The 23,204-nt window shown below is 46.3% G+C and overlaps 1 protein-coding gene across 2 annotated transcripts in view; it reads left to right on the forward strand.

Moving 5' to 3' along the window:
• The window catches only part of Vat1l (vesicle amine transport 1 like), a 144,433-nt gene that overhangs the window by 114,935 nt on the left and 6,294 nt on the right, over positions 1 to 23,204 (forward strand). Inside the window, exon 8 of one of the 2 annotated variants that reach the window (XM_027933225.2) lies at positions 5,911 to 5,994. The exons of the other annotated variant lie outside the window; for it this stretch is intronic. Within the exon in view, the coding sequence (XP_027789026.2) occupies positions 5,911 to 5,940 (30 nt within the window). The 3' untranslated portion in view covers positions 5,941 to 5,994. Of the gene's footprint in view, positions 1 to 5,910; positions 5,995 to 23,204 lie in introns of those variants that run through there. 2 annotated transcript variants of the gene reach the window in all.

Raw genomic sequence — 23,204 nt, forward strand, 5'->3', positions numbered from 1 at the left:
GGAGACAATCTGAGCCTCCATCTAACCATGATGCCTTGGTAAGTGAGGATTCAAACGAGATTTAAGGAGAGGTAGAAATTACTTAAGAGGATTTTCCCCCAAATACTTGAGATAGAATCATAATGTTTTGAAAGAAGTTGTTAAATCATTGAAGGTTTAAGAATTGGGGAAAGTTGCAATTCTAAAAATACAAAGCATTGTTCTGAACAGGTGGGTGGGTCACATATTTCGTTATCGAGTCTATTTGGTACTGGTGAAAAGCACATGAAAAAAATCACAACTTGAAGTGGATCTGAACCCACCCAAAGAGAAGACCACAACTTAACTCGCACCTGTCTGACCAGGTGCTCTTGGCGGGTCCACTGAGCCTGCTGCCGTTGCCTGGTTGTGAAGGGCCAATCCCTCTCTTCTCAGGACTGGGTCACTGTTGCTCACACCCATGACTGCTGAGACAGGGCTTCTCTAGTGTGGGCCACTGGGGTCAACTCCTGAGCTGCACCTTGATCTAAGAACTCAGAAAGGGGCCTCACAGCCTTCTGCTTTAATGTGCTACCCTGGTGGCCCTAGTGTGTACTACAAGGTGGGAACTTCTGCTCTGAGCTCCTGTCTTGTGTCCCCTTGCCTACTGGCTTCAGTGGTCATTCACTAAATTCCAACTATTTGTCAAACTCTGCTTTAGGCCCGTGGAATAAATAACACTTGTAAACAAAACTGACCAAAAAATTCTGTTCACTACAGCTTCCATTCTCCTCTGTGTTGTAGGTAGGGGGAGGAAAGTGATAAGCAATTAGAATTAGAATGATAAGTAAATTGTTTTTCACTTTAGATTAGAAAGGGATGAGCATCAAGGAAAACATGGAGGAAGGTGAAGGAGAAACCTGGAGAGGGGTGGGTTGGCTCCTGTGTCTCTGGACCCTTTCCCTACCCTTGGAATGCAGCTGCAAAATCTTCCCATCTGCACCCACTGGGATTGCTCAGCTCTGGACCTCCTGCCTCTTCTGCTTCCTGCCCTGAGCTTTCTGTGCTGCCTGCTCCTGGCTCCTACAGGCTCCACCCACAAGGCATGGTAAGGGAACTTGCAGGCTCATTGGAATTCATCACCACCTCTCCAGGGTAACTCTGGGAAAAGACCTGCCTACATCTGTCTGTGGGACTGAGTACTTACAGTTCTCTGAAACGCTGGGAGGACTAGAGGTGCAGTACTGTGCCAGACTCAGAATGCATCTGCTCCTGAGAGTCAATTGTGTGTCCCCTTACTGCCACACCTCAGTGATTCCTAACCTAGCTTAAAATCTGCAGGGATGGGAGGAGTCATATCACAGACTGATAAATCAGCAAGCGCCACAGATCAGGGCTCCACCAGAGACCCTGTCATTACACATTTACCATCACACCATGGCCACAGTTATGGGCTAAAAACAGTCTCACAAGAGCATAATCCCAGTGCACTGCCCTTTCCCTACATCCAACAACCTGGGCCTCATCCTTCTCTTGCTTCCTGGGGGGTAAAGATCAAAAAGTTTAGGATTCTAGAACAAAGATACACAGCAGTGCTTTGAGAGAATACCAGGGGTGTAAAAATCGCTGCACTCAGTTGTCTCATATCTTGAGTTGTGGTTTTTTTTTTTTTTTTTCTTAATAGTCATTACACCCTCAGAAATTGATGAGTTTCCAGAGCATTGTAAATTTCAAACACTTAGCAGGGCCAGCACTAAAATAGCTCATTAAACAGTGTAGGCTGGAAGGAAGGCTGCTTAGTCTATTTTATATACAATAATCAATTACAGCACATTTCTCAGCAGTAGTTTCTATCACTCTCCTTTAAGATGCAATAATGGAAATGAGACCATCAGACTTGAGGAAGTTGCTTAGTACATCCACACAATTCTCTAAGGCAGGAGGAAAGAATGGGCATCCCAGAACTCTAAAGGTGGTAGCTGAAAGCATTTCAATAAGCCCAAATGGCATGAGGTTTTAGCCAGTGGTCTGCCAGGAAATACTTTAAAAACCAGTTCTTAAGGGTAGGGCATTTTGTAGCATCTTCCAATATCCATGGTGTAAAGATTCCCATGTGGCCAATTTCAAGCTACCCATGTGCTATTGCCTGACTTGGTAAGTTCCTGAAAGTTTAACTACATGAACTAATACAAGCCACGTCCAACACACCACTCATTCTAGCTTATGAGTTAATATGAACTTTGCATTCAGTTCAGTGACACATACTCAATTAAAAAGTAATTTTTCCTCTGCCTTCAAGTTTTCTAGCATCACCTAAGGTATGTTTCCCAAAGAAAGCTCTCCCTACATGTGTGATGACTTGGGTGGGGCTCAAATATAGACTAGCTTCATGAAAACTTACTTCCTTTGCATTTCTCTCTCTCAATCCTCCTCATACTATCAGGAGTCAAGTCTCAGCCTATGATACTGCTGTTAATGTGCCCTAATATCTTTTGAACACTGTCCCTCTTAAAGAAAGTGGAGCTCAGGTCAGGATCAGAGGCACAGATTCTCTATCTAGAATGAAATAAAATTGTTTTTCATTTTACTCTTTATATTCAGCTGCTTATGGCACACAATACTGATTTATTTTCTTATATGGAAGTAGTGCAGAGATTTCTTTTAAATGTGTTACTAGTATGTTCCTTAACATGTGTCTTGTACTGTAGTAGTATCTGGATGAAGCAACAGTCACTTGCAGTTGGGAGTCCTGGGGCGAAGAGGCCCAGCCTCTCACGGGTTGTGCGTGGAGGGCACTGTGGGCACAGAATGGCCTGGGCAGCTTGGGTGCATTAGCCATTACCACTTTTGGAATCTGCTGCCCACCCAAACAGGTTAGGTTCAAGCAGCAATATCCTGTCTCGTGCTCATTTGTATCAGTTGCTGGTTTGTATCATGGCCATTTCCGTGATGTAACTATCTCCACCATGGCTCATCTTAAGCTGCCAAGCTGGCTTCACTAAACTCAAGAATTGGAAGGAGAGGGAAAATGTGCATGGTCAGCTTTCATGAACCCATAGGAGCTGGTCCCAGCACACCACAGGACCTTTGTAAGGTCCTGGACTACGCCAAGATGCCACGCAAGGCACATTCACGTGGGCCTCGTGCTAGACCCCCACAGCTGTAAGCTGCTGAGAATGATGGCTGCCATTCTGCAGATAAGTACCTGTAGGACAGAGGATGCATGGCATGCCCAAGGTCACATGACTGGTCAGTGATGGAGGCGGGCTTTGAACCCAGGTCTAAGGCAACCGGGTACCTAGTTCCCACTGGAGTTGGCATCGCTCCACTCAGCCATCATCCTCGTGCATCCCTTCAAGTGAAAGCTTCCTTTCTCCCACCTCTTGAGGCCTGAAGCACTCGGGGGCACCTGAAGCTCTGTGCATCTTGCCTTACTTCTCTTTTCATACCCACTTTCTGCTCCAAACCCATCCCTGCAGCATTCAAGGGGAAAACCGAGGCAAAAGCATTTTTATCCACCAGGTCTTTCATTAAGTCCTTGTCTAGTACCAGAAAGCCCCAGTCATCCTGCTGCTTAAGATTCATAATTTTCACCTTGGCCGTGACATTGAGGAGTATTGATTGAGTACCTACTATGTGCTCGCTGTCTTTGCCCACATCTCTCATTGTATCCTCACAGCCATTCCGTGAGGTAAGCAGCGCCGCCACTTTACAGCTGAGGAAAATGAGGCTCAGAGTTTGAGTAAATCCTGGAGACCATCCAGGTTGGATGGGGGGAGGCTGGGGTCGGAACTCCAAAGCCTCCCATGTCACTATTAAACTCGCTCTGCAGCAGGGCCAGTACCTGCCCAGACTCACTAAATTCTAACTGTCATCTGAGTCAGGGGGCAGGGTGGAGTGGGAGAAGAGGGAGCCATGTGACCTCAAGGAGTCTGGGTCCTCCAGGTCAGTGGCTCCAGGATACCCAAATTTCAAAGCATCTCCCAGGATTCCTTGAGGTGAGGGAATAAGGTATGCTTAGTGTCCTGGAACGCTGGAGGGATTCTGTGGATCTCTGCTCTGAGCAGGAGCAGTGGGAGCAGTAACTGACTCTCCCACTCCCAGGCAGAGTTGGAACTATCTGCTTGTGTTGGCCATGGTGGCTACTTTACCTCCCTGCAGTAGCCCCCACTGCTCTGCTCTGTGTGGTCCCTCCCTTGTCCCCCAACAGCAAGAGTGTAAGGGCAGGGAGGTGGCGTAGCTCTGTAGATGTTTGCTGAGCAGATGCATCCATATTGGTTGGGCTGGTGTTTCTGGATCATTCTCTTCAGACACTATGGCTGTTAGCTGCACTCCTGGTTGCTCATGAAAGCTCCCCCAAATGCAGTCATTTCTAGAAAGGTCCCTGTGGCTCTCTCAGTCCCAGGATAGTAAGGATAAAGGCTCTAGAACCCACAGAGGAAGCAACAAATTCTCACCAGATCTTTAAAACAACCAATGAGATACACAAGCCAAGGACTCTTAAACCCCTGTACCTGTGAGTCAGGTAGACCTGTCGCCCCGTCTCAGATAAAATCACTGAGGCCAGAAAGTGGAGTGATTTGCAAAGCCCAGAATGTCTCAGTGTCAAAGTCTTAGCTCTGTTATTAGTCTTTCGAGAAGTAGGTCCAGTTCTCCTCCTCCTACATGTCACCGTTACTTAAGAAAGAATAACCATGGCTTGCTTCTAAGTCCTGAAGACGCAGCCTGCCTGAGTTTTGAGCCCCTACATTGACTTCAGCCTTCCAAATATAGTGGAAGGAGCCAGACTTTTCAAGTAAGGCAAAACTGGATTTTAATCCAAGCCTTGTCTCCTATGGGCTGTGCACCCACAGGCAAATCACTCGCCTCTCACTGCCCATTTCCTCCTTTGTATTCTCTATTCTCCAATCACTACAGGGTTCACCCGGAACTAAAAGATGCTGTCATTGTCTTAATGGAAAGACAGTGGATTAAGGGTGAAGGTTAATGGCTGAACTTTTTGTTAAGTCTTATTTCCATATTATAACCAATTCTCCATTCGTTCAATACTTAAGTAAATATTGCAATGCTGAACATAAGCCAGATGGTGAAGGACAGCAGCGTCCCCACAGGTCAGAGTGGCAATGGCAGTGGTGATAAAACAAGATTTTTGAGGGAAAGAGAATTCATTGGGGAAGGAGGAATCTTGCATCCCCAGCCCCGTGTCTCCCATTCTCTAATTACCGATTCTGCCAACTTCAGAGAATCAGGTTAAGGGAGGTCCCCATGTCACTTCCATGTGTCAATGGTGCAAAACAGCAATTTGGACTCAGGAATGTCTTATATTCCCAAACTAACTGCCGCTTACTAGTGGTGTGACCTCAAGCAAGTCATTTAACCTCAAGAGCAGTCATCTTTCCAGGAGCGGAACACAGAGTCCTCCCAGCAAATGCAGCTATTTAGGATCACTGCCCCCTTTTACCCCCTGCAACTGCAGAACCAGGGCAGATGAGCATCGTTTAAGGAAAGCTCCAAATGAGGCACTTTACAGGACTGGTCCTTCCTGCATTTGCCAGCTGATGCCCGGCTTGGCTCCTCTCCAGACCTCCCATTCTTAATGTCTACCGCAGAGACAGTGGTTCTCAGCAGGAAGCAACTTGGTCCTTCAGTGGACAATTGGAAACATCTGGAGACAGTTTTAGTTTTCACCACTGGAAGAATACTACCGGCATCCTGTGAGTAGTAGCTAAACGTCCCACAATACCTAGCACAGCCCCCACAACCAGGAAATAATCAGCCCAAAATGTCACCATGCCAACCACGGAAACCCTGATCTAAGATTGTAGAGGGCAGTGTCCTTCTGGAAGATGGATTTACCAGAATATTTTGGATTTCCATCCTAGAGGTGGCATAGACCCCGAAGGAAAAAAAAATTCTCATGCTTCCCAATCAGAATGGAGACTATCTTTCCAGGGTTGCGCCCACTGCTCTTTCTCCTGGTGACTATTTGGGATTCAAAGACACCTGCCAGCAAAGCACGGGTCCCTGTAAGCCAGTACCTCATTTCCAGGACAAGACCAATCACTCAGAGGATGAAACATGTATTCTGACCTCTGCATTGATAAGGTATAAATAGACATCTGGTACATAGCATTCAGAGCTGTCTGTAATGGTTCATTATGTAGTTTGGCATGGATGGATATATCTCAGACCTTCTCTCCGCCTTGCTCTGAGTTTCTTGGCATTTATGTGTCATTCCCTCATTTCAATCATTATATTTGCTCACCCATTCTTCCAGGTCCAGTGTTAAGTGTCAGAAATGAAATATTTGGCTGATATTCTAAGCCATCTTTAGGTGACCAGAGTACTGTGCTGTAGGAGGAGGGAAGCAGACTGTGGGGTCGCAGGAACATCAGCTGAGATTGAACCCCAGTTTTGCTGCCTTCCCCCTGTGTGGCTTTGGGAAAGTTACTTAACTTATCTTGGCTTGTTTTCTCATCTTTAGGGATGGCAACAATGTCTCACACTTCTGAGACTTATTAGCAACACAAAATGACCAAATCGTAGTAGGCACAACAGATTAGCATTGAATTGCTCTGATCCCCACCTTTAAATCTTAGCTCTCTACTTCTCAGCCACGTGACCTTGAGCATATTAAGTTCTAGGATCCTCCATTTCCTCATTTGTAAGACAGAAACAACAACACACCTCCCTTGGGTAGACCAGCTGACCAAAGGCTGCCGGCAGGTTTTAAGTCCTTAGTGCACAAAATCTATTGTTCCTGTCTATAGTAGGCAGAGCTCAAATAGCTATTCTCATCAACACTGTTATTCTAGATGTTTCCGTTTCTTTAAACAGCTGCGGCTGAGGGGCACATGTACCTGTCTATTCTTTGAGCCACAACTCTGGGCAGATTGTAGGAAAGGAAAATAATTCCAACAGATGGGACCTTCACGGGGGCAGGTTTCTCCTACCCCACTGCACATGTGCAGAGAGAAACCAAAGCTGCCTTCACCAGGGCCGGCTTCTCCCAAGCTGCCTTCACCAGGGCCGGCTTCGTTAAAGCCTGCCTGGAAGCCGCAGTAATGAAGAAAGACGAGGCTAATTATAGACTCTGCATTGCACAAAGGCCTGTCTGCTGTGCGTTCATATGGACCATCTGGCTTTAGTCAAAGTCCATTGAGAGTGTTCAATTTTGGAGCCATCTAGAAGCTAACAGACCTAATCTGTCAAGTACCTGGGGGCAAAAATACCATCATTTGCTTTTGTGTTTTGCACAATGCATACAGCTGCCCTAGCACCCAGGAGAATCCCCCAAATGTGGCGTGTGCTATCTGTGCCTAATGAGACCGTTGACTCGTTCACCTGGGAACGTGACTAAGTACAGGTCGGAGCACTTATTTTTTAGTTGTTTTCTTCTAATAACACAAAAGGTAGCATATGCTCAATAAAGACAATTAAAACTATGTCCTTCAAAGAAAACTTAAGAAAGCACTTACATTCCTATCACTGACAATACCCTAATGAATAGTTTGTTGTCTTCCAGTATTTTCTGTGTGTGCTCATGGGAATTTGTTTTTTGCTTTTGTTTTGTTTAGGGATGTGATCTTTTCTAGAGATTATAATTATTTGTGTAATATTTTTAAACTGCTTTTTTCTCCTCTTATACACCCTTGTAAGCATTTTACACTAGAGTGGCTACATGATATTTTAACCAATGATGATGTCTGCATTTAATCAACAAGTCCCCTGTTGCTGAACATCTAGGTTACTTTTTCATTTTTATTGGGATAACTGCAAATATTTTGAATATAAATCTCTTTAAAAAAAAAAGTTCCAGACAGAGGATTATTCCTTTGGGATATATTTTCAGAAACAAAATTCCCAGGTCAGAGAATATTTAAGAGTTTGCAAGGTGTTTTAAAGACCTTTTAAAGACTGATGAACATGTCAAACACTCAGGATGGATGTGACTTCAGCTTCATGTCAGCATGGGTGACTGCCACTTACCTCTCCTATGACTTCCACTAAACTCTGGCCTACTGTGAGGAGCTTCTTAGATCCCATCCCCCAGATCCCCAAGAGTCTGGCTGCTGTCCAACAACCACACCTCAGGGATCAGTCCAACCCAGCCACCTGATGAACCCCAGTTTAGAGTGGGAGGAGCTGCGGCCTGGAGGTGCCTGACATGCCAGCCTCTCAGAGTGATGCCAAGTGGCTGGAAAATGATGCCTTTCCTGAACCCTTTAATTTTATTACCTCTATCCTGGACCCAGGTTGGTCCCGTTACCATGGCAACACAACCTCTAGGCTGATGGACATTCCTTGGTGCTTAGAAAGAAGTCTCAGCTGATGGGCAGGCACAAAAGATGCTGGAAGGAAAAGGTTAGCACTTTTCTGTTTCCCTTCTATGCCTCACAGAGAGATTAAAAATTAGGCTTTAGAGTCACAGAGACACTGACAGAGAGAGCATAAGGAAGGTTCCGGGGCTAGCGAGACCACCTGTCTCCCACGCTAATTAAAATGGATGAGGATATATCAAATTTCATCTCTCCTTGGTGGAGAATCTTTCAAAGCGTAGGTCATTTTAGAGGATCCATCCGCTCTTTGGGGAATTATCTGACTTCCAAACCACCTAAAATGATCTTAAAGATGAAATGGGCCTTAGCAGTGACACACCTGTCACCAACCTCAAATCTCGCCAGCTCCACCTCTCCGGTGTCCCTCATCCCAGTTCTCACCGGTTTCCCAGTTTCTGTCCCCCAGAGCCTGCCTGTCAACGTTGCCCTCGGAGCTGGCTTCCTGAGACACACACCCATCATGGCCAGCTCCCTGCTGCCCACAAAAGAGAGCCCCACAAACTATGGAAACCCACCGCAGATGCCATCCATCTCTAAATGCAGTCATTTCCCCCCCTGGGCTCACAGGCCTCTGCATTCAGACTTGGGATCTAGCATGTTCCCTGCTCTGTCAGCTGCCTCCATGGCCTGCACCCCTCCTGTCCCAACCTCCTCTTCTCCTCTGCCAGCTGGTGGCATCCTCTAGGACAGGAGCTTCCTGTGTTCACCTGTGCATGTCACCTGGCTCCTAGGAGGTGGAAGGTTCTAGCTCTGCAGAGGTGGGCTGTTGGTGGAAGGGATATCTTCTTCTATCTGGGGAGACAGGAGTCATGCTTTCAACTTCTCTAACCCCAAGTTGCAGGGGAACCCAAACCATTCATCTGTGACATCACCCTCAAACATATGCTGAGTTCCTGGCAACCCTTTACCATGGTCGAGCCTTTGGGTGCTAGAATTGCTGGGTTATTATTATTATTATTATTATTATTATCATCATCATCATCATCATCTGTGGAAAAAAAAAAAAAGCCCAGAGCTCACATTTCATAAACTTTTGGGAAAATTCCAAACATACCCGAAAGCAGTGAGAATAGAACGTTGGCACCACTCCTTCCCTTTTTGCTACGCATGTCCCCAACACACTACTGTGATCAGTGCTCCTTTGTTGACTTCCTGTCTTCGGTGTTTTTCTGGAGTATTTTAAGGTAAATCTCAGATAAAATGTCATTCCATCTGTAAATATTTCATAAACAGTCCAGGTTGAAAGCCTAACTCTTCTGCCTACTGAGCCTATGACCACAGGCAGGGTAACCTCCCTGAACCTCACTGTTTATGTATGTGAAGTGAGAATGATTCTGGTATGTTGGTCACAGGGTCACAATGAGGAGCAAGTGGACCACTCCATGGAAAACCCCCGAGGGCATATGCCCCGCTGATGTGCGGACTGGTCAGTTTCAGCCATCAGATCACTCCCATTGTCCTTAGCATTCGAGACCTGAAAGACAAGAAGACGGTGTCTATCTGAAATCAAGACTGGGGGCAGCAGAGAGGGACAGATTGAGAGTGGAAAAGCAGGGAACTCATGGACCAGGTAGGAGCCTAGGAAAAGAATCCTGTAGAGAGATGAGGAGGCCCTCAACCAGCCAGGGACAGGGTGGAGATGGTGCACCCAGGACATTAGAGCAAAGGCCACCAACTAATAGGCGGTAGTTGGAGATGTCCTTCTGCAATTAAATCAGGCCAAGTTTAGATTCTGGTGGCCTGAAGAGAGTAAGTTAAAGGAGGAGGTGGCAGGAGGGGGTGGAGAGTTTCTTCCTAGAGTCACTATCTCTGCGGTGCTGATGGGTGGCATCCCACAGTGGCCATCCTGAAAGGGAGCCTTGGCACCTGAGGCTGTCGGTCCTGATGGCTGAGCCTCGACTGGCCTTCGTGTAGCAGGAAGCTGGTTTTATTTTGGACTTACTCACACGACTCCCTGCAAAAGAGTCTGGACCAGCCTGCCCCGTGGGCTTTGCCCTACCCAGCCCTGTCACCTGCCTCACTGCCAAAGGAAGCCCGTGCCTTCTCGCGAGCCCCCGACCACAACTTTGTACACAACAAACGTGTGCTCATTGTGGTCAATTTTTCTTAATACAGAGAAATGAAAATGGAGAAAATGAAAATAAGCTCTGACCCTACTTCTCAGATAAAGCCAGGGTTATGATATAACCTGTTATTTACATTAATATAAATTTTACATAGATGTGACCACACTAAATATGGAGTTGCTCTGCTTATTATGTTAGGAAGAAATGGGTGAGGTGATCTGACAGGAATAAGCTGTGCTTCCTCACCATCCCTCTCCTGATGGACATTTTGCTCCAACTCTTGCTTTTAAAGAGCAAATAAGAGACTATCAAACTTAATTCCATTCCTTTGATTGTTATTAAAGGCATTATTGTGCCTTATGACATAAAGAGTCAATTCTTCTTTCCAATGTGAACTGTTTATCACTGGTAATGAAATAGCAGTTGGAGGGATGTCACTTCCTGATCAAATGATGACAGCTAATAAATGAACACAAAGTGTTTGAATTAGGAGAGTACTTTCACACCCCCAGAAAAATCAATGCATCTAGCACTGAGCTGGTCTTAGGAAAAGAGAGCCAGTCAACTCTTGTGTGCCTTCCCAGAAGAGGACCTAAGAGCACCAATGGGCTTGGCCATAGGAACATTTTAATCTGATCAAAACTCCTACCAACTTGGAGGAACTATGTAGGACTCTTGCTGGCTAGCTGACATCCACACAGTCCATAGGTGGCAGACTCCGCAGGTCAGTCTTCAGTAGTGCTTACAGAGGACAATAATAAAATTGAAGAAGAACTTGTAGATTTAAAAGGACTTAAAGGTATAGATGGGTGTGTATGTGTGTGTGAATAGCAGACAAAATTATGGTGCCAAGGGATGTAAAATTGGGTGAAAACTAAAGACATGTAAGGCAGTGCTCACTGTCAGCGTCAGGATCAGGTGGTGGCATTCGGGGAAGGGCAAGGGTTAAGATGGGGGCTTTGGGGTGGCTGGCAAAGTTCTATTTCTTGACCTGATATCTGTTTTATTTTATAATAAAAAGGTTTAAAAATCCAAAACACAAGAAATGAAAAACCAACTTCAAAAGCTGCTACTGCTGTACTGCATTAGTGTCCCTCCAAAATCCATGTCCTTCCCTAAACCTCAAATGTAACCTTACTTGGAAACAGTTGTTACAAATGTATCATGATGTTGTCCCATTGCAGACAGCTATAGGAGATCAGACTGGAGTAGGGGGACCTCTTGATCCAACAATGACTGGTGTCCTTGTAAGAAGAGAGAAACAGAGGCAGAGGGAAACCACCAGGTGAAGGTGGACCATGCAAACTCTGGAGTGACCTGTCCACAAGGTCCATTGGGCACTGTCAGCAGCTGCCAGACACTAGGGTAGAAACCTGAGAAAGACTCTAGATAAGCTTCCAAGAGGGCCCAACCCTGCTGTTTTGATTTCAACCTCTGTCCCCAGAACTGCGCAATAGTACATTCTTGCCAGGCATGGTGGTGCACACCTCTAATCCCAGCAACTCAGGAAGCTAAGGCAGGAGGATCTTAAGCTGGAGACCAGCCTCAGCAACTTGGTGCAGACCAAAGCAATGAAATGAAACCCTGTCTCAAATTAAAAAAATAAAAGAGCTGGGGATAAATTCTTGCTCTTCTCAGCCACCCAGTTTGGTGGTACTTTGTTACAGCTGCCCTAGGAAAATTATATACTTCCCAGAGGTTGCCATGTGCTCATAATTTTTAAAAAACAAAAAGAACGATTAGTTTAGCTGTGTATGAGTGTAATTTTTCAGAGAGTATTGTTTCTACACTGGTGTCCATATGTAATTATTTACCTGGTTGTAGTTAAAAACCAAATAAAGTTTTATTACTGGGAATATACATTTTTTTTGAGGGGAGAACTTGGCAGAACACTGATCTGCATTTCCTAGTTCAAGGATATGCATCTCCACCTGCCATAGGGTCACACCCCCTCCTGCTCTTTCCTGCCTGGAAATGCCGGCTGCATCTCCGGCACACAGTCCTGCTTCTGATATCTCCACTCACACCGCATTAAGATCAGGCTAATAATTCCTTGGGCTGCGAGTTGCTGTAGTAACCCACTGGTTCTAACTTGTCACACATCCTCTGACCCCACCATCATGGAGATCAGCCCCTCCAACCATGAGCAGAGGGCAGTCAGCTGCTGGGTCCCAGAGAGGCCACGTAGAGACAGTGAGTGGTTTTAATTAATTGTAAAACAATATCCCAAAGGTTTCTTTATGCACGAAGAAGAAATCTAATTGGTGCTTGTGCAGCGCCACAGCTGAGATCCGGTTCCTCATCAAGGGCCCTAGAGAGGAAGGAGCTGTCCTGTGCTCTGTGGCTCTGCAGCATGGCATGGTATTAATGCCAGGCATTAAACAAGGCCCTACCCAGATGTCAATCATCTCACCCTCTCAGGGGGCTCTTAGCCAAGCAAGTGGCTCATCTTTCTTGTTCCTAGCCATGAGTCACCAGGAAGCCAGTATGTGTGTTAAGTGAAGCCCTGTTTGAACTCAAAGGTTCTAGAACTTCAGAACCCCAGAATCACTGGAATGGACAGCCTGCTGGTCTCAACAGAGAGGGCTAGGGTGAGGCCAAACGTCACTTCCTTAGAGCAGCACACGTGACTTGGATGCAGGCAGCCATCATATTTTGAGAAAAGCTAATCTAATCATAGAAGCATTTTGAAGTCAGAAACCAAGTGTGTTCTGTTATTCAGTACCCACTGGGCCATGTGCCACACACTCTTCCTAGTCCTGGAGAGCAGAACCAAATCTCCTATGGCCAACTCCCTCATGATGTGGAGATGAAGATGCCTCCGTCAAACGCCCACTGACCAATGGAAAGAATGGAGATGGGTGACACATTCCTACACCCTGTAGTTCTCACCTGAAGGCAGTTAGCAAGAAGGGGACATTTGGCCATGTCTGGAAGCATCTGGAGAGCAGAGGCCAGAGTTGCCGTTAAACATCCCACAATGTATAGGACACCCCACAGCAAGGAGCCATTAGTCTCTAAATGCCCATGTTCCTGGGAGAATCCTTCAAGAGGGAATGATTCCTGTAGCCTGGTGCCCAGCATCCTCCAGACTTCACTCCTCTCCCGGGCTCCATGACTCTCCTGATCCCAGGCCACTCTCTTAGGACAACTAAGTGCACTGAGCGCTATCATTGTACAGAGATGGTCATGGAGCCCGAGCCTTCCTAACCCACTGTCTAACCTTGGGACAGGTGAGTTGGCAGCCACTAATATCACTCAGCTTCACTCTTCTTTCAACTCTCCTTCATGAGCCACAGACTCAAGGAAAAAAAGGAGGGATATTTTCATGTACCCCTGATTGACAGCCTGACAAACTCCCACTCAACTCATGGGGTGGATGCCATGAAATGAGATGATGTATATAAGGTGCTTTGCTTGGTGACGCACCTGCTGATTCCTAGTCATATGTCAGCTACTGTGACAGTGATGAGCAACATCCTCTGTCACTCTGGACTCGCCACCTCTGCCATGTCCTCTGTGCTCACCTGCAGTGCTCACCTACAACCTAAGGGAAGGTGGTGATTCATGTTTTATGCTCTTAGGTTCAGAGCCTGTAACCCTCCCCATCCTCCTTCTCCAAGTGGGAAGATCAATAGAAACCCCTCCACCCCCCCACCCCCACCCCCGTTAGCTAGCTTGGAGGGGGTGGGGCACACAGCCAGCCTCCTACAGGAGCGCTTTGGTCACAAATGCTTCTTACACAAACAGGATCTCTCTGTATTTCTACTCTGTGCTTTAGATCATTCCACGGTTCCCAGACAACTTGTCCCAGACTCTGCCTCTTGGGCCACCTATAAATCTGCACCATCACCCTGACATTTGTCCAAATGACAGTGAGGTCTAAGTGACATCATCAACAGATCTCAATTCCCTTCAGTACTAAAATGCTCCCAAATCCCTGTAAGCGAGCCCTCTTTTTCTAACCCTAAAGGAAAACTCACCTGAGCCCTCCAAACTGTCCTTTCCAAATATTGTTCGGTCTGACCATCATTCCCTTCAAAGATGGGCACCCACTCAAGAACCTACAAGGCCTTGAAGGATCTTAGGACTCCTTACAATTTGTTTTAACACTTTCCCACAAATTCTCACATTTGACAATTCCAGATGAAAACTTCATCCATCATTGACAGTGATATTGTTGTTAATCTGCAAATAAACAAAACCAGCGCCACCTCAAAGCAAGGCAGTTACAACATCAGGAAGGAACTAGAATCTTCCAAGCAAAGATGCAGCATCTCTTGCCCTTATTTTTTTTCTCTAAAAAATTCAAAGCAAGGGGCTGGGGGCTGTGGCTCAAGCGGTAGCACGCTCGCCGGGCATGTGTGTGGCCCGGGTTTGATCCTCAGCACCACATATAAAGATGTTGTGTCTGCCAAAAACTAAAAAATAAATATTAAAATTCTCTCTTAAAAAAATAATAATCTTGCTTTCCATTCTGTTCTATTAAAAAAAATTCAAAGCAAGAATGAGTTTGACATGTATTTTGGAAGTTTTCCTCTTGTACAATTGAGGGGCAGTAGGATCTTGGGTTTTATTAACCCCTCAACTCTCTGCACAGAGCAATATTTCCTCAGATTATTTCTGTATCCTTCTATTTGGCTGGGTGACAAACTTCTACTCCACCTTCAAGTCCCAGAATAAATGTCACTTCTTCTCAATAACTTTCTCTGATTTTCACCCTTACCCCATCTCAAACAGGTTACCCCCTCTTCTATGCCCAATGCACTTTCAAGCATCTCTCTTGAGATTATACAAAAGCCTGGGGTGTAGCTCAATGACAGAGCACTTATCTAGCATGCAGTAGGCCCTGGGTTCCACCCCTAGTACTGCAAAAAGAAAAAAAAAAATGGTACAACTCATATTCCTCTTCGGGTCTGAGAGACTGAGCATCTCCAGAAGAGGCGGCACCACATCCTCCTGCCCAGGCCTCATTCACACGTTGGAATTGGGATCCATTGAGGGTCCACTTCAATTCTGTTCAACCATCCAAATCCAACACCATAGAACACTGCTAATAAATACAAACACCAGAGACAATTCACTAGATTCTCTTCAGCTTTTGCTTTAGAATAGAAGAGGACGAGAACATACACTCTGGCTTGATTGTGGACTAGGTAGACCTCCACAGGATGCTCTGGCTTTGGTTCGGTGTTTAATTCATTTGAACTTCTGGTGACCAGGATGCAGGACCAAGACAGACAGTGTCACCCAGCCACCCAGGACCGGAGGTCCAGGCTCTCCATCCGGACCATGCTGCCTTGCCCTTCTTCCTCCCTCAGGATGTTCCTATGTCTGACCCTGGGAAAAATCCTCCTAAATCATCCCCATTCACCATCCTGCTACCAAGTAGAGACTTCCTTTCTAGCAGCCTCCTTTCTGTTTCCCTTCCTTTAAAAGGGATAGCTCACCCAGTCCTGGTCCTGCAGGGATGGCTAAGAGAGGCAATTAGGGTGTCAAGTGCAAGGCAGCGTTTGCTTTCAGGTGCTGACCCTGCATTACATGGCCCTGAGAATGCCTCTCTGTACACATTATGCCTTGGTCAACCCCCTAGGCCCAGCCTAGTCCATGCCCTGCTAAAGCTCCCTATGCATCTCTTCCAAAAAGGAATTATGTTTGAACCTTTTTCTCCCTTGCCAGTGGGTCAATCCATGGACCTGACATCTATACTTTTCTAGTTGCTCTTCCATCAAAATATTGGAGTTCACTTACATTAAGACTCCCCTGGCTACTTAGCAGTACCCAGAAATTGCAGACCCCAATCCTACTTGAAATGAATATTCTTTTCACAAACACACCCAAGCCCTCCCGGAGATGGACGTCATGGATGTGAGCCATATTCCACAGATGACTTTGGTAGATGTGCTTCTCCATTAGGCTGTTGCTCATTTCTTCATTTCCAACGCTTTTAATTTATCATCTGATTGGCCCAGTGATCCGTGGAATCATCCATCATTTTTTCCTACTTTAGGTGGCTATGCTTATTACCATTAGTAACACAAGCCAAGGGCTGTGGTTATTAAGTGGTGTCATTTGTACCCTAATGACTCTGCGCCTTTCACACCATGCAAAGGGGAAATTGAATATTGTGAAGCATTAAATGAGACCCCAAACAAAGACTGAGCATCGTTAACCAGCCCTGTTGCCCAAGAATGAAGAAATAAACCATGCAGGTAGATGGGAAATGGAGATGAGTATTTCGGGGAACTCTTGGGAATACAGTACCAATGGCCCCGACCTACCTTCCGGGGCCAGCGGACTTTTTCCAGCTCTCTTTTGCATCCTGCTCCCTCAGCTTGGAGTAGCTTCTGTCCCCCTATGGCCACAACTAAATCCTATTCATTCTTTTTTATAAAATTTATTTATTTTAGTTAGGTGTAGATGACTGCAGAATGCATTTTTATTCTTTGTACACAGTTGCAGCATAACGTTTTATTTATCTGATTGTACACGGGATAGCATCGCATCATATGTGCAGTCATACATATACCTTAGGTAATGTTTCCATCTCATCCCACCATCTTTCCTGCCCTTTGCCCAAAGTTCCTTCATTTTTCCCATGCCCCCCCAATATGGATCAGCATCCACTTATCAGAACATTCAGCCTTTGGTTTTGGGGGATTGGCTTACTTCACTTAGCATAATATTCTCCAATTCCATCCATTTACCTGCAAATGCCATAATTTTATTCCTTTTTAATGCTGAGTAATATTCTATTGTGTATATATACCACAGCTTCTTCACTCACTCATCTACTGAAGGGCATCTGCGTTACTTCCACAGATTAGCTATTGTGAAAAGAGCCACTATAAACATTGATGTGGGTGCATTACTATGGTATGCAGGTTTTAAGACTTTTGGGTATAGACCGAGGAGTGGGATAGCTGGGTCAAATGGTGGTTCCATTCCAAGTTTTCTAAGAAATCTCCATACCGCTTTCCGTGGTGGATGCACCAGTTTGCAGTTCCACCAGCAATGTATGAGTGTGCCTTTTTCCCCACATCCTTGCCAACACCTATTCTTGTTTGTATTCTTGATAATTGCCATTCTGACTGGCATGAGATGAAATCTTAGAGTAGTTTTGATTTGCATTTCTCTAGTTACTAGAGATGGTGAACATTTTTCCATATATTTGTCGATCCTATTCATTCTTTAAATCCCAACTCAATTATCACCTTTTCAGACAAACTCTCCATGGTCTTCCCGACCAGGTCACACCCCTCATCTGCATTTTCATAAAACCATCTTAGCAATTATCAGGTGTCATCTTACAGCACAGTCATTGTTGGAGCAAGCCTGCATCCCCATAAGATCTTAAGCTTAAGGGCAGGGAGTCTTGCAGATGTTTGGTTTGCTTTCCACCACTTCCCAGGGCTTAACACTGAGCATGCTCAATACATTTGTTGTATTAAAAAAAAAAAAAGTCTAATTGTATCAGTCAGTATCCTGAAAGGAAACAAGTGGCACATTTAGTTGGGGAGGCAAAGTGTTGTTTTGGGGGGGGGGGGTTTGTTTTTGTTTTTGTTTTGAATGAAGGGGGCATTTGCTGAGATGTTTGTAAATTAGCAATAGTAGGAAGATCTCACTCACCCTTTGGCCTAAGAGGCACAGGGAAGAAAACGTATTATGGGATTCCAGAGAAGGAGCTGGGACCCAGAAGGAGCTGCAGTTGCAGAGGGGCCTAGGTACTGCCAGAGACCTGGCTCAAGGCAGGGGCCAAGGAAGAAACACCTTGACCTTCTTCTTGGCCTCTGATCACTTCCAGCGTCTCTCAATAGTCAGAACCAATTGGAAGCCAATGGACAAGAGACCCAGTAAAATGTAGGGTTTGTATGCGAGGCATCCCCCAAAAGCTCCTGTGTTAATGCAGGAAAATTCAGAGGTCAAATGGCCGGATTGTGAGAGATGTAATGTAATCGGTCCATCCTAGGTTGAATGGATTGACAGGGTGTTTACTGTAGGCCGATGGGGTGTGGCTGGAAGAGGTGGATTGTGCCCTGGAAGGGTTCATCTGCCTTGCAGCCCCTTCCCCTTTCTCTCTCTGCTTCCTGGCCAGCGCTCCCTCTGCCTGGCCCTTCCTCCGTGATGTACAGCCTCATCTTTGACCCAGAGCAATGTAGTTGGCCCACCATGGACTAAGTCTCTCAAAATGTGAGCCAAAATAAAATTTCTCTCCTCTAAGTTGTTCTTGTTAAGTATTTTGGTCACAGCAATGTAAAGCCAACTAATACGGAGTCCACAGAGAAGCCCAAGAATGGATGAGGAGAGCAATACCCCAAGAATAGGTTGCAGCCCATAAACCCTCCTCTAACTTCTAGAGAACCCTTCTCTCCTAGTTCCATTGTACAGAAAAATAAGTATGGCGATGACTATGTCCCTGTTTGCATAGTGTAAGCCAGTTAAATTCTCTTCTCACTGACTGCACTGTAAGATGACACCCTGAGAATCGAACACCCCCAGACTTCACTGAGAACATGCTGACCAGTGACACCCGGTCAGCTGTGCCAGGGCGCAGTACATCAGGGCCAAGTGAACAAATCAGGCATTCTGCCTCCATGAGTCCAGCTACACCGTGAAATACTTTTAGATAAGCCATCCGGAGAGCCTCTGTGCTGGGGTGTGTCTAACTTTAACCTTGAAGGACTCAGCTGGAACTGTATGTATGCACGGAAGACAGGCTTGGGGGCTAGAGTCTGTTAGTGGCGAGTCTAATGAGAAGCCAAACACAAGAGACAGGAGCTCCAGGGGGTCTGCAAAGGGCATTCCCCACAATGCACTGTGACCTAGCTTCTCTAAATCACCAGGACCCAAGATCCAGCCAGCCTTTAGCCTTTCCCCTGGGCTCTGGTCACCTTCTTGTTCCCTCGGCTTGCCCTACTCCTGGTTCTCAGGTGCCTGGGCCTGTGAGGGATGGACATGGGGGAAGAATCCTCCTCAGACAGGTTTCCATGGCCATCTAATCATTGTGGACTGGGTTAGTCAGCAAGTCGCCCACACCCAAGTGGTACCGCACTTACTAAGGTGATGTCCAGTGACCCTGGGGGCTTCTCCTACCGCTTCCTCTTTCCTAAGCCCCATACGTAGGTGTTTGCTGCCAGATGCTTTTCCCTGGCTGGACACCCAGGACCTCAAACACAACACTGGACTTGAATTCAGTCTTCTCCTCGGAGAGAAAACAAGGAGAAAGAAAAGGAAAAGCCCCATGCTCCGATTCCGCTCCCAGCTCCTGCACTCGACAGCTGCACCCAGATCCTGGAGTCAGCCCCTGGGCAGCCTTAGGTGACGCACACGGCATCTCGAAACCGAGGGTTCATTGTTCCATGATGAAGCTCAAAGACTACAACAGGAGCACTGAACAGATGTGGATTACTGTCATTGTCATCATCATTAGCGTTGCACAGCGACAAATCCCTCACTGGGCACCCCATTCTGACATGCCAGGCGCGTGGAGCATCACCGCCTCTTAGCTGAGTCATCCTCAGTTCTTTCCACCCTCTGTCTCCGTGGTCAGTCATCAGGCCCTGCCTGTCATACTGCCCAGTCACTGTGTCCCACAACCTGACCTGCCTGTCACATTTGCAGGCCCCCAGGCTAGAGTACAATGGGGGCTCCCAGCCCTGGTCAACCTCTTCTCTCCCCACCCTCGAGTACCACCTGCACCACCAGGACAGATCTTGCTCACATGGTGGGAAGTTCCCATATGATCTGGAGGATGCTTGGGAAGAGAAGTCTGGGAGCCCACAAAACAAGAGCATGGTTTAGAAGTGTGTCCTGGCTTTGGATATCTGTCCCTCTGGCCCTGCAGAGGGGTGCCCAGGTCTCAGAGTCATGCAGAGCCCAGCTGGAGCCCACCCCTTATTAGGTGGCCTTGGGCATACTGTGGATGAAACATCCCATAAAGAAAGACCTCAGGGCTCTATGGAGACCCTTCAGAAATCCAGTAGAGGGCGCTGGAACCTCAGGCTTTCTCCTGACGCAGCTCCTACAGGAGAACAAGATGCCCGGTCCCGAGCAGACAGGGGGGACATTTAGTGCCTGTCAGTCTCCATGCGAGTCTATTGTGTGGGTATAAACCTGTGATGGGCAGATTCATGATCCCCAAAGTAGTCTACATCCTCATCCCCAGAACCTGTGACCTCACAAAGCAGATGGGATTTTTGCATAGGAGATTAAGGATTTGGAGATGGGGAGGTTATCCAGGATTATCCATCAAGCATCCCAAAGGTCCTTAAAAGAGGGAGGCAAGTGAGTCAGAGTTGGAGAGATCTGACTTTGAAGACAGCATGAGGGAAGTAGGAGCAAAGGAATGGGGGGGCGGGGGGTGCTTCTCCTAGAAACCAGAAAGGCCAAGGAAATGGATTCTCCCTCCACAAGAAACACAGCTTGATTTTACACAGTGAGACCATATCAGATTTCTGACCTCCAGAACGGTAAGAGAATAAATTTGCATTTCAAGCCATTATGTCCGTGGTAATTTCTTCCATCACCAACAGGAAATACACACAAAACCTTACCTTCGCTTTGCAGAAAAATAGTGTCAGAGGTTGGGCCAACTGCCTAAGGTCAAACAATTAGAGAATGCAGAGTCCATGTTCTACCTGAGGCCCTAAGGCTTCATGGCACCATCTGGTGGCCAGCAGGAACCTCAAGCAGGAGGTCAGTAGGGATGCAGGTGGGGAGGGGGTCGAATTCATTTCCCTGTGGGACCCTGCCTCTCCCAGGGATTCTGTTTAAACAGGTTGCCCTCACCACAATCACCATTTTTCCTCAATCACAAAATGGTATTCTCTCCCTTTGTAGCACATTTTTTATAGTTATGGAACATTCTTCATCATGAGCCATAATAAGGGATGCCGAGATTCCCCAGGCTATACAGAGCTCACCTGGTTCCCCCAGCTCCCAACATGGGGCGTCGGCACTGTTGAACCAACCAAGCAAAGGGTAAAATAGCTCTCACCATTCGATAAGTGAGGAAGGTGAGGCTCAGGGAGATGGAATGCTACCGAGTCAGAGAGCCTGGGACGGAACTCTGCAAAGCTCCTACCTCCTGCCCATGGGTAGTGGTGACATTACTAGTCAGCATGAGGTGCCAGGAGCCCAAAGGAGAAGTACTTAGCCAGACTGAGGGCCAAGGTTGGGAGGCCCAAAGCAAGTACCTGGATAAGCTCACTTCTAAATCAGTGCCCCAGAAGATAAATACTAAGTAGCTCTGGGACCAGGGGTTCCAGGAAGGGTACCGGGACATACAGAGACACAAGGGCCCAGTGAGCTTCAGAGACATCTCAAGTAGGAGTGGGGGATGTGAGAGTTGGAAGGAAGGCGGCAGACCTCAGCTCCGCACTGTCTAGTCCAGAGCCGCCCAGAGCAGTGACAGTGTGAACCACGTGCAGTTTTAAATTTTCTAGTAGCCACCTTCAGAAAAGCACAAAAAAATTAACTTCGATATATTTTATTTAACCGATATGTTCAAAATCTCACTTCCGTATTTACTCATGTTGACAATTCTTACTGAGATCTCCTGTCTCTGTTATGATTATGAGGTTTCTGATATCTGGCCTACATGGTACCCATAGCAATTGGTCCTCAGCACTTGTCAAGTGCTCAGTTCCTCGTGTGACCAGTGGCCACTGGATTAGGCAATGCAGGTCTACTAGGCTTTTCTCTTGAATGTAAGCAGAAAGGTGCTTTAGAAAATTCTGTCTAGCATCTGCAAGGGAGACAAGTCTCCCGGTGTCCTACTGAGCTTTCTGGAGCCTGTCACTCTCATGTCTGGGTGATGTCACCCACCAAGGTCCACCAAGGTACTGTTTGCAAATTGGTGACTGGAAAGCAGTCTGTTTGCAGAGCTTCCCCTGCCAGAGAGCAGTGTTGGGGTGCAGCCAGCAGAGTCCTGTCCTGGGTTTTGTCCAGTCCAGAAAGGGGGAAGCCGCTCTCTCACTTCCCACCACCTTCCAGATGATGGCCAGAGGCAGACCCCTGGGGTGTTTCATCTTTTCTCATCTATAAAACACTGATGCAGGTACTCACCTAAGGGCTTGGTGTGTGGATAAAAACTAAGTAACATACAGACATGCCACACACTGCGCCCCATAGAGAATGGATCGCAAATGATGGTTCTTTCCATCCAAGTTATCGTTAGAAGATGGAGTCCTCACAGTGTGACTGGGATCTCACTAATTAAGGGATCACTTGGAAATGCTCCTAGCCCTTGATCCCCTTCCCACATAAGAAACTTCAAGGAGTCAATTCATTTCAGAGAGAAGCATCCAAAAATATGCAGATTAGAGGCGGCCACGCAAGAGGCTCTCTCCCCCCCCCCCCCCCCCCGCCTAGCATCATGATAAGCTTTTACTGGTGAGAAAAAGCTTCGTTTCCCTGGGCTCCATCCTATTAGAAAAACAGCTTAAAAATTGCTCCTAATCTCCCCGGAGTCTCCAGGTGCTTAATGACTTGCCACAGTGATAAACAACTGAATTCTGGGAGCCATTAAGGGAGACATTATCTACCTCTTTCCTTTGCCTTTGAGAATCAAATGAAGCTGCTTAGTCTGGGTGGAATTGGGGGAAAGCATTGGTTTTGAAGTTCAGCCAATCTACTTAGAACCACAGTTCTGTCCCCAGTAGCAGGTTTGCTTCTATTTGGGGGCAGTTTGCTTTATATATATATATTTTATATATTATATATACATTATATTATATATATTATACATTATATTATATATATTATACATTATATTATATATATTATACATTATATTATATATATTATACATTATATTACATATATTATACATTATATTATA

Source organism: Marmota flaviventris, chromosome 18, assembly GCF_047511675.1.
Source record: "Marmota flaviventris isolate mMarFla1 chromosome 18, mMarFla1.hap1, whole genome shotgun sequence".
Taxonomy (NCBI): Eukaryota; Metazoa; Chordata; class Mammalia; order Rodentia; family Sciuridae; genus Marmota; species Marmota flaviventris.